The 11,701-nt window shown below is 38.7% G+C and overlaps 1 protein-coding gene across 1 annotated transcript in view; it reads left to right on the top strand.

Annotated features, from left to right (window-relative positions):
• Nucleotides 1–1,347: 1,347 nt before the first annotated feature.
• ppfibp2a (PPFIA binding protein 2a) overlaps nt 1,348–11,701 on the top strand; it is a 47,286-nt gene continuing 36,932 nt past the window's right edge. The window contains exons 1-3 of the mRNA XM_061245330.1: nt 1,348–1,518; nt 2,556–2,634; nt 10,988–11,092. Of these exons, the coding sequence (XP_061101314.1) occupies nt 11,029–11,092 (64 nt within the window). The 5' untranslated portion in view covers nt 1,348–1,518; nt 2,556–2,634; nt 10,988–11,028. The remainder of the gene's footprint in view (nt 1,519–2,555; nt 2,635–10,987; nt 11,093–11,701) is intronic.

The raw sequence follows: 11,701 nt of genomic DNA, 5'->3' as shown, positions 1-11,701 counted from the left end.
TGATATTGACACCAAACTGGTTCATTGAAATCCGAGGTGAAAGAGGACGTTTATGGGGGTGTACAACATGATTTGCAGCAGGCTAGCTTGTTTCTGATTGGGCAAAAACACATTGGGAAACAATAGACCCTGTCACAACAGACCCTAATCTCCCCTACCTGTTGATTATGTACTGTTCCTGCCCATACATAAAAGCAATGCCCGTTTGATTCCCTCCCAAAGTTTTGTTAAAATGTCTACCTGCCTATTGGACGGTGCCAAATCCACATGCTAACCTTATAGCACCGGTTAATTTGAATTATTATTATACTTTTCTTATACAGGACTTTAGTATAAGATGTCAAAGCCCCAGTGACACACCATGCAACATTCGACACTGCCACCTAACATGGTCATCTTGGATTATAAATTGCCCATCCCTGATCCACAAGTAGAAATACATGTTGGTGATTGTCTAGGCCAGGGATGGGTATGCATGATTCTGCTGCCACCAGTTACCCTGGCTCAGTCAGCCAATTAGCCATATGCACCATGACTGTTTCACTCTTAAATTAGACCACAATAAAATGCTACAATACAAGTACATTTATTAGCTGCTGTTTATATCACGGAATGTGGCTAAAAATGACAGATCATGGATGTGATTGGGCTAATTAAATAATTAAGAGCAGAAGTTTGTCTGAAATCCAGAAACAGATACAGCTCTCACTGCCCATGCTTGGTAGAGGCCCAAGAACATAAAAAAATAAATTCAGGCTCTTTATTAACTAAACATTAAAAAAGAAGTTATACAGCTACAGATCTGTTCACAGCTTTTGTATATGCAATATATGTGGAAATAAAATAAAAATAAAATGAGTAAAATATTAACATAAATACTAAAAAACTACACATTGATAGTAATAGTACCGTATTGCAACCGACTTTCGCCAGATGGCACTGCGCCTTTTCCGCAAGCCTGTCAATTTGTCAGTTCACCTACGCGCATCGCAATTCTATCGAAATGAAACAGTACCCGATCTAGGTTACATAGTGCAAACCACATAATGTATTATAATACACATCATAGACTATTATAATTTTAAACAAAACAGTAATGGTTGATGTGCAGTTAAATTTGCTTTCTAATATAATGACATTTTCTTGTGAGAATTGATGGAATTCTACTATTTTTCTTAATTCTGTTTTATTCAACCTGGCGAATTACACTAGATCGTGGCATTTCCTGGATGTGAACGCGGTACAGTTCTATAATGGAAGAAGCGAATACAGTGCTCAGAGTACACCCTGGCACGCCTCTGGAATCACATGACAGGTGATTGGAAGATTTAAGAATTGGAGTATGGCGACAGTATCCTACCCCGCAATGACTCTCATACAGCGAAGTGTCCAAACGCCGTGAGAGAGTGTGCGCTTGGAAGTAAATAAATCCGTTTGAGTTTAAAATCGATGCTAGTTTCTTCTGGCATTTCACAACTGGATAACTGGGAAACAGTAAACACGAATTTTAATCATAAGGTAAGTGAAAATTTAGATTGACTAGTTCTGTAATATGATCTGAAATATATTGTAATTTATGACCATAATGCTACTTTGTTTATAATGCATAATGCCTCACTTTAGCCTAATACTATTGTCACCTGTCACGACGGTGTCTTCTGGTTATTTGACTAGATATAATTTCTAATCCTATAGTTTAAATGCGTCTTGTTTTCTTAAATAGTATTCAGTCCAGTCTGTATATATTGCTATTGATTTCTAGCGTTTGTAAGTTATGCACAGCATGCTCACTTTTTGAGCATTTGACAAGTATGCTAGATTGCGTGGCACACAGGTGGATGTTCACGGGGGAGGTGCATCAACAGTTGCATTGCGTTTCGACCTGTGGAATTGCACACGTGGAGGTCAGAATAGGGATCGTTTATAATGAGTTATACACACTGGAATGCTCTTGGCTTCATCTTTTTACTGTATGACTTATCAAACTCCTGTAAAACTGACTTTATTTTAGGATATGAAAGTTCTAAATGCCCCTAATTGTATTATCTTCAGGCAGAACCCTGTAATTCTAAGCCCTGGCAACCATATCTCCATGCAGAGAAATGCATAATCTGTATACAAAATGAGCACAGTTGATTTAAATCATATGAAGATTGTAGCCTACTGCAGTATTCTCTCCTGCCAGTGTTACTGTATGCAGGAAGTAGAACCAAATTTGGAGCTTGCATCTTTGGCCATGTGGCCAGAGTGAAGAAGGCAGTGTGATAATTGTAGACTGTTGTTCAAGAAAAACCAAAAGAAAAACAGCTTGAACAGAATGTTTGTTGAAGCTCGCATGGTTCTCAGTGTTCACAGCTACTAACTGTGAAAAGTGGACATGTCTAGGATTTGCAGGATGCAGACTATGGATCTGATAATGGCAGGAATTAGTCTTTGTGGACAAACTAACCATTTGCCTTAGGCTTATAAGTTTATAGTAAATTTACACTGGTTAATTTAATTAAACGTACACTTAGGTTGTTGCATAGTGTTTTAAAGTGGACATTTCCTTTCAGGTTGGTGCAGCAACTGCTGGCTGGAGTCTGGGGCAAGCAGGGACCCCTGGAGTACCATAACCCACTTCCAGAGCTGGAGGTGGGCCTCATCCACCTCACACACATACACAGGGTCCTTCCTGTCACTGTCCAGTAGGGCTGTTACGATAACCGGTAATATCAAATATCAAGAGATATCGCCAATGATTGTCTAAAGCGATCATGATAATAATGATGATGATGATGATGACTATTATTTATGGATAAAATATACAAATAAATTACATAATTACATTCCTTATAAATAACAGCGGAGTTCATTCAAAATCAGAATAACTCTAAAACCTTGCATTACTGTACAAATGTCCTGCCTGCTTTTGGCAACATATCAATGGCAAAAATAGAAAAAGAAGAATTTAGATCGAATCAAATCTAGAAGAGACACAATCGAAACCCTTATATTAAAACTAAAATGTCAACCAATTATGTTATATCACTACCCAGAATGTGGAGATACAATGTAAAATTACATTTGTGTGGTCTGGCAAATTATTATTGTCATTATTGAACATAGAGACTGAATGGGTGGTGAAGTTAAGGGAGCTGTGCGTGAAAGACTGGAAGCCCTCTCCTATGCCGCAATAGGTTGTTTTTCCTGCAGCCTCATCTCCAGTGATGTGCAGGCACCCCAAGTACCTTCACAAGGCACCGCATTGGTGAGCTTGATTGATTTTGATGCGAGTCGATACATTTGTTTAGTACCTCTATTTAGGGAGAATGATGAAGTGGACAAATACTTCCCTATTTTCAAGCACATCGCTATCACTTTGCATTGTCTGGTCTATATTATTACAATGCAAGTTAGTCAGTAAAGCGCAGGAGGTGTGTACCCACCTTGTCACTGGAGGAAAGTTTGGATTATGATAAAGTGAACACATTCACAACTGTGTCGCGTGCTTATGAGCTGATCCCTGAAGCTTACCGACAAAAGTTTCAAAAGCACTCTTTTTGATAAGTAGTGTTCGGCTAATGAAATTATGTCTTTCAAGCAACTGAAAGAGTTGATGCTTATGGAGGATTTAAAAAAATGTATCATTAAGTGAGTGCAACGAATTTGTGCTCAGACACAAAAACATATTTTCATTGCTGAGAGAAACCCTTTTCTACTGTCACAAAATCACACACCTTATATCTGCATGTCCAGCTTTGAAACACTTATCGCATTAATCTTGTGAAGCATTCCATTATGCACAGCAAAGCTGAGTACTTAGTGGAGAATGGTCTCACTGTTCCCGGTTCCAACCCTTGGTGTTCTCCCTGCTTACTGGTGCCCAAGCCAGATGGAACATTCCACTTCTGTACCGACTACATGTTAATTTGACTAAAGGTTAATACCTTTGTCAAAAATGTATTGTGTTCTGCTCCTGTTCTGCCTGCCCCTAATTTGGAGAAACCTTTTAAGTTGGAGGTCAATGGCAGCAACACTGGCATTGGTACAGTTTCACTCAAGGACAATGGCATCGATCATCCCATGCATTTTTATTATTTATTCAAAAAGTTGAATCGTCATCAACCCAATTACAGCACTATTATTGGCTTTACAACATTTTGAAGTGTATATTGGATCTAGCTCAGCCCCCATCACCGTATATACTGACCATAACCCCCTTGTGTTCATCCAACGCATGTGCAATAGCAATCACCGTCTCATGAGATGATCATTAATGGTAAAAAGGTATAATATAACCATATTGATCAAGAAGGGGACAGACTATGTTTTAGCTGATACACTCTCTTGTTAACATTCTTAAAACCTAGATTTATGGTTTTGTCTTAAGGGGCGGGGTACTCTGTCATAATCTTTTGTTTATATGCGTGTATCTTCGCTCTGCACGTTAATTATGGTTTGCCATAATTGTCAATTTCCGTTTCAAGTTCTTTTTGAAAAAGCCGCTGTTTATATTGCTGTAGGCTAGCTCTGCAAACCATTGTGTGCATGATTTATGAATTATTCATTAGTTCTTTTACTTGTGTATGTATGACCATATTTTTGTTTGACTCTCAACTGTTGACTATAGCTCTTTTGATTTGGTTACCGATTCAATTTTGTGTATGACCATTGCCTCGTCTTATTCTACCCTGATTCTTGCCTCGCCCCTTTTGGATTTTGATCATCCTTTTTGTCTTGGATTCTTGTCTAGACCTTTTTCTTTTGTTTGCCCCATCACTCTTGATTGACCCTGTTCACCCACCCCAACTTTGACTTTCCTTTGCTTCTCTGCTTGCCATACAGTGACTCGTGTTATTTAGAGTGTTTCCAGCTGGATTGAATCCTTTCATCAGGACACTATTTGGTATTTTGGTTTATTATTTTTCCTTTATTATTTCTGAAGGCGATCCTGGGTGGACATCTGATCTCTGTTGGGTGTAGGCTACACGGCACTCCCTACCCAGTAAACCTTCAAAGATTAGTCAAGGATTATTTAGTTTTGATTAGGCCGATAGGACCGGAGCTCTTGGTCCACATGCAGTGTTCGTTCCCACTCCACATTCTACACTCCATTTCCCTATCCTTTACCCTGTTGCGGCATGACCCTAGAACAGGTCTTAACACCTGGGCTCAGCCCAAAAGGACGATATGTGATCACTGTTTGGGCCAACTGGCCACAATGTCCAATGTAGGTGTACGGAGCAGAGTGTTTTCAGGCAGTGTTTGAACATTACTGTTCAGGAACGAGCTATAACTGGTGTGTGGGGTTGAGAGGTAAATGGTTTGGTTGTCGGCATGTAAGCATATAGGGGCTTTTTGTATGGTACGTCACATGCATGGCATGTAATGCTTCTGTGTTTGATGCTATGGGATGAATTACTAGCCAGTTCACAAGCCTAAATAAAGAGCATGGGGGGGGCTGGCCCAATCTTCCAATGGAGAGGACACCTCAATTCTAGTGCCATAAGTGATCATTTTCCATGTCACTGTGCAGACATGATGTACCATGTTACACTGTACTGTAACATTACTGTTCCAAGTGTTTTATTTTTTCCAAAATGTAGAAATGTCAGATCAGGCCATATAAATAAACTAGGATTATTGTCAACAGTATGTGTCTTCTTCTATTTTGACTGATAGGAACTGGATTCCAGCTAATTTGAGAAATAATATACCTGTAAGAGAATAGCAATGCTGTCTCAAGAAGACTTTACACTGCATATTGCAATTTGGGATAAAGTTAATTTCGCACAGCTCTTCCTTCAGGCATTCAGAAAAGGAAAGTTCTGTGGAGATGGCCAGAATGCACCCTGTGATTTAGATGTTTTCACTACCAGAACAAGAACTTGCACATCTCTGCCAGTCCCTGTGTTCCCTGCTCAGCATTTCCAGTTCAGGATGAGGCATTTTAATGACTACTTCCATTTGGACTAAGGGCTTCAAATGAACATCACGGCTTGTGATCTGGGGACATCTGCAGCAATCCCTGCATTTGGTAGCACTGACTCACCGTTTGCCCTGTACATTTTTAAATCTGATTCAGCTTGATTGCTGATGCAGCAGTTACAGTGCCAGATAGCGTCCCCTTTCCAGAGTGATTACAATCAGCTCTGTTGATGCTGACATGTTGTGTTGCTAACACTGACAGTGTTGGGAAGTCAACCAGTGTTGACAGAATAGCAAACTCAAGGTTGCAGCAACACTTGAGCAGGTCATATGACCAGATTTTACTATGCTGTGGAGCTAACTGAAAGGATCACGTTATTTTGATCCGTGTCATATTATTTTTCCTGGTTGGAAACAATAGTAAGCCCAGTATTTGACTACTCCATTTAAAAGTTCAACAAATTGTATTACCTGTTCACAGCATAACTTTAGCATTCGTTAAATCATTGGCTGCTAAAACCTCATTCACTCAATGCATGACTTCCCCCTTATCATTACTAATATAGCAATACATGAGTTTGCTTAAAAGTAATTTGTGGAGATAAACCTATGTAACCTCCTGTCTTTTGAGGCATTCGGCAAATGCAAAAAAAACTTAAAACAAAGGTTTTTTTGAGTGAATAATATACATATTTAGTAATTTGTTTGAAGGAGTTTCTATAGTTCATGATGTCCCACAATGAATGAGAGTGCATCCTAGACAGGAAAAAAACAAGCTGGTTCGGCCTGTGGTCCAGTCCTGTCTGGCACTTCCCAACTTAAAAACAAAGTGAATGGTTATTATACGTCCCCATTGACTTTTTACGACAGAACATATGCAAATGTACAATCTTACCGCCAGGAGGGGAAGTCAACAGCCATCACATTGTATCCTACCCTCAGGTCTTTTTTTATCCAGTAAGTGAAATAACGCCACGTTGGTTACTTGAAGAACACATTTTAAATTGTGTGCCAAAGCAGATTTTGTTCAGACCATTTCTATATCATGAGTGGATCCCAAACCAAGGCCTGTAAAATATTTAATTTCAAACTTATGTTTTCATATTCATATTCATATTCAGCCCTTGATATTATTACATTTTTATAGCCTCAAAAACATATACATGTATCTCACCAAGACAAACATCTTTTATTAATTATGTGCCAATATATTAATTACCAATGGACATGAGTATATTATGAATAAAACAAGGCGTGGTAGCATATTTTGTTCCTTAATCATACATATTTATCTTATACTACTACTACTACTACTACTACTACTACTACTACTACTAATAATAATAACAATAATAATAATAATAATAATAATGATGATGATGATGATGGTGATGGTGATGGTAAAGATGATGATGATGTCATGACTGAGTTATGGCAGTACATTGGATTGGCTTGGGGGAACATCATAAACGATAGCTTTTATTAGTACTACTTAGCATTGAATATTTATGAAAAAGGTCATCATCTTTAACCAAACTGAAATAGCAAATACTGTATTTAGGGCATGGATGTGATAATTCCATGTAAAGAATGTTTTCTTTCAATTTGAAACTCCAAAATAAAATGCTGGGTTCTCTGACAGACAAAACAATTCCTTGAATGACCTCAAGAAACAAAAATAAAGTTCATGTTTGTTCACACTTGTGTGGATTTGCAGCTAAAATTAGTTTGTGGCATGCCCTTTCATTGTGAAAATAAATTGCTTGAGTTGGTGTTTGAGGATTTTGGAGTGTTGTGGCTTAAAGCCACAGCGTTTGTACCACAGTGCAATATAATGCACTGGGAACTGAATTTAGACCCCAATTGTGGTTCTTTGAAAGCAGTTAAGCACATTAAACTTTTACGTGGCCCTTGGAGTTGAATATGATGCCCTCAGTTGTTCTATCACAGATTGCTCTGGACCTGCCTTGTGTGCATCTGTTGAAGCTTGGACTTTCTGCAGGTACTGTCTTATGCTTCTCCTGCACACGTAATTCAGAGGTGAGCACAGGAATTTATCTCAATGGAAAGAAAATCTGTGAGTAGCTGACCGGTGCCATTTTGTTTACGTGACCTGTGACCAGTTTGACCAGTTGTCTGAGTGACCAGTTTGTCTGACGGAAACTGGGTGCTAGAACTTAGATGAACGCTGTGCAATCCAACCTGTTGGCATTTACCCACTTTTGTAATGTTGGTGCTGTACTAATAAAATAGTTTCTAAAACATATGTTTTTGTGAAGATTGTGTGCAGTGTGCTAGAGGAAGCACATTTGTTCACATGCTGGCTGGTGTCCTAGGGGGCTTTGATATGCTCCATCATTGATTGTTCTGTACTTTTTCTGGACTTTTGAGCTTTTGTTGAGTAATGATGTAAATGGAATGACCTGAGTACTGAAGTTGTTCTTTCCAAAGCACACTGTTGAAATAAACGTACATGAGGTAGGATGTGTTTTTGTAGAACAGGTTTGACAAGACACTTTTGTCCCTGTGCAAAGATAAATTAATCACAGAAAGTAGGTGTGGTGCCCTTTCCCATGAAGACATACTTACTTACATTACTTAGAACAGAAGAGGCTCCACATATTTTAGAAAACTGCAGTAGTTCAGTGTGTATACATAATCCGTATGGTGGCAGAATTGTTTGTTATTTTATCTCTGTACTTCAGCACATTGAATTTGAAATGAAACGATAAATATGACGTTAAAGTGTAGACATTCAGCTTTAATTTAAGGGTATTTATATCCTAATGTGTCCTGAATATTTGACGTCTCCACCATGTGACTCTGTGGGACTTTCCCTGAGTAACCAGAATGAAAGCTTATAAGACGTTGCATCAGGATGTCGCCCCCACACCTCTGTACACCTCACTCTTATTTGTGATTTAGGGTAAGTAAGAGTAAGAAGAAGTTGTTTGACATTTAACATTATTTTAAAGTGCAGCTATTGTCTCTGTGAAGCTTGACAGATATGCTGTCTAATTTGAAACCTGTTTTGGCTTAATTTACTCATCCTTTTAAAGTCACTAACTGTTGCCTGGTCAGTAGGATGTAGGTAGTACGGCCCTTTTCATACACAGTCCACCAATTCTGGGGGGACATATATTAATTGTATTCAATATATTGATTCTGTTAAAAATCCTATATATTCATTGTATATATTTGCGTTACTACTAGAAACATTTCTGTCTTAAGAAATGTATAAAGTCTGTCCACACTGAAAGATGTGTCAGAGCATAGCTTTACAACTACTCTATTTTGGTATAGAGGGCATTGGTCTTACCTGGAGAGTAAGGATATATTCTGTATGCCATTGCTTCTCCGTACCAGGGTGTACTGATTGTGGTATTTAACTAAACTTTAACTTGGAGTCTATTATCAGAACTTTGATTACAATCTTACAATGTGGTTTGTTAATGGCCAGTTCCTGTCTTTTAAAACGAAGAGCTATCTGTAGCCCTAAATGGTACCATTACAATTACCGGTATCAAGCTAACGCTATATAATTAGGACTCATTCAGTAGTAATGTTGCCTTTTTATATCAGGGTTGTACACAGCCATGTCATTAGACACACTGGATTGTCATCTCTGTTAATTCCGACCAGAAATGACGGCAGCCATTGTTCCACTGTATAATTTCATGAGAAGCAGCAGATGTCTTGCTCGGTTCTGAAGAGTTCTGATCCCGAGAGAATGGTTATACACAGATTATCAGAGCCTTAGGCAGAAATGATCAGAGCCCCCACATTTTCTTAATTGTACGAGATTCTCTTTAAAGCAGAGAGATCTGCTGCTAATTTCCACAAGGTTGAGGTTATACACTCAGTGAGCACTTTATTAGGTAGACCTGTATACCAGGTTGTTAATGCAAATATTTATTTAATATCATGTGGCAGCAACTAAATACATAAAAGCATGAAGACATGGTGAAGAGGTTCAGCTTTTTTTGGACCAAATGTCAGAATAGGGAAGAAATGTGACTTTGGCCATGGCATTATTGTTGGTGCCAGACAGGGTGGTGAGTATCTCAGAAATTTTCATACACAACATTATGCAGAGAATTGTGCGAAAAACAAAAAACATCCAGTGAGCAGCAGTTCTGCAGGCAGAAGCGCATTGTTAGTGAGAAAGGAAGAGAAGGGCCAGACTGATCGAAGCTGACAGGAAAGTGACAGTAATTCAAATAACCACACACTACAACAGTGGTATGCAGAAGAGCATCACTGAACACACAACGGATCAAACCTCTAAGTGGATAGGCTACAGCAGTAGGAGACCAATAAGTCGAAGAAATAAGTCCTAATGAATACCTAATGTGCTCACTGAATGTAGTAACCAGTGGCATCTCTGAATTACGAATGAAGGTGATATAATATGCTAAATGTTACAGGCAGTCTCTCAAGCCCCATGGAAATATTTAACTGAAAGCATGTGTGAAGGAATTTAACACCAAGCATCGAGAAGATGGCACATTACAGTACATACATCAGCAATAGTAGTAGCTTGTGACAGTATCAGTTCCGTTGTCATTTTAACATAATTTCAAAATATGCATTAGCTCCTGGCTAAAGTTGGCACTTTGTGTCTTAGCTCTACAGTAAATCCTGGGCTTTCTATCCCATTGACACGTCAATCCCTCACATGATGCACCATGTGCTGATATGTGCTTGTCTCTCGGTTAACCTAACGACATGTTTTTTCATCATGCTCTTCCAAGGACAGCATAGTAAGTGCAAGCCAAATGAACAGCATGTAACAACAAAAAAATTAGATATCAGGATGTCTATGATAATAAGACAGGCTATAGATAGAAACTTGTATTTAAACAGGGTGACCGTCAAAATAAATGGTAAATAAACAGTCGATCACTATAATAAAAAGTATTGTAGTGACAATATTTTAACTGTTATCATTGTTGTACATTGTTGTCTGCTCTTCAGCATTTATTTGAAACGGCACAAACACATGCACCACTTGGTGTACAATCTGGCTTTGTACATTGTAACTAAATAGATTTCTGTACTGTATTACTATTGACAGGACTAGGAGAACTAGAGCAGCAGACACAGAAGCTGTTCACCATGGCATCAGATGCAAGCCACATGCTGGAGGCTGCCCTGGAACAAATGGATGACCTCATTGCTGGTAATGATGACCTTTGACCTTCATCCTCTACGTTGTTCTTCCAGTCTACTTGTGCTTGTGCATACTCTTTACGTAACCGTGCAATAGATACCCTTAAGCTATCTCAAGTTTAAAATATTGTTTGTACCTCAACTGAAACACGAAACAAATCAGATACCGTTGTTCAGTGACGTGTATCGCTTACATGTGAAACATGCAGGTTGTTTAATTCTTCAAAGTTAGTACTGATTACTTTTCAGTTACATCACAAGATATATTCTTCTAGGCTTGACTCTTGTCATGTGCATTTGACAGGTTTACAGCCGTTCAAGTAAAACCAGATAAACCAAATGCTCAGCAGGGTTAATGTTACAGCAGCGACTTCAACTCACTAATTAAACCTGAGTCCCACCCACAATGTGTTGCGTAATCTTCATGTACAATTCAACACAGAGTGCACGTCAAAGTTCAAGTACTGCATACAATGTGAAATTGGTAAAAGCAGTGATAGCAGCTGATGTACGCTCACTGAGCACTTTATTAGGTATTTATTCGGATTTTTTTATTTTACTGCTGCTGTTGTGCTGTTGTGCTGCTCGGAGCTGCAAGACTGGGCACCGATGGGCATTT

The sequence above is a fragment of the Conger conger genome, chromosome 6 (genome assembly GCF_963514075.1).
Source record: "Conger conger chromosome 6, fConCon1.1, whole genome shotgun sequence".
Taxonomy (NCBI): Eukaryota; Metazoa; Chordata; class Actinopteri; order Anguilliformes; family Congridae; genus Conger; species Conger conger.
This window is presented reverse-complemented; position numbering and strand designations above follow the sequence as displayed.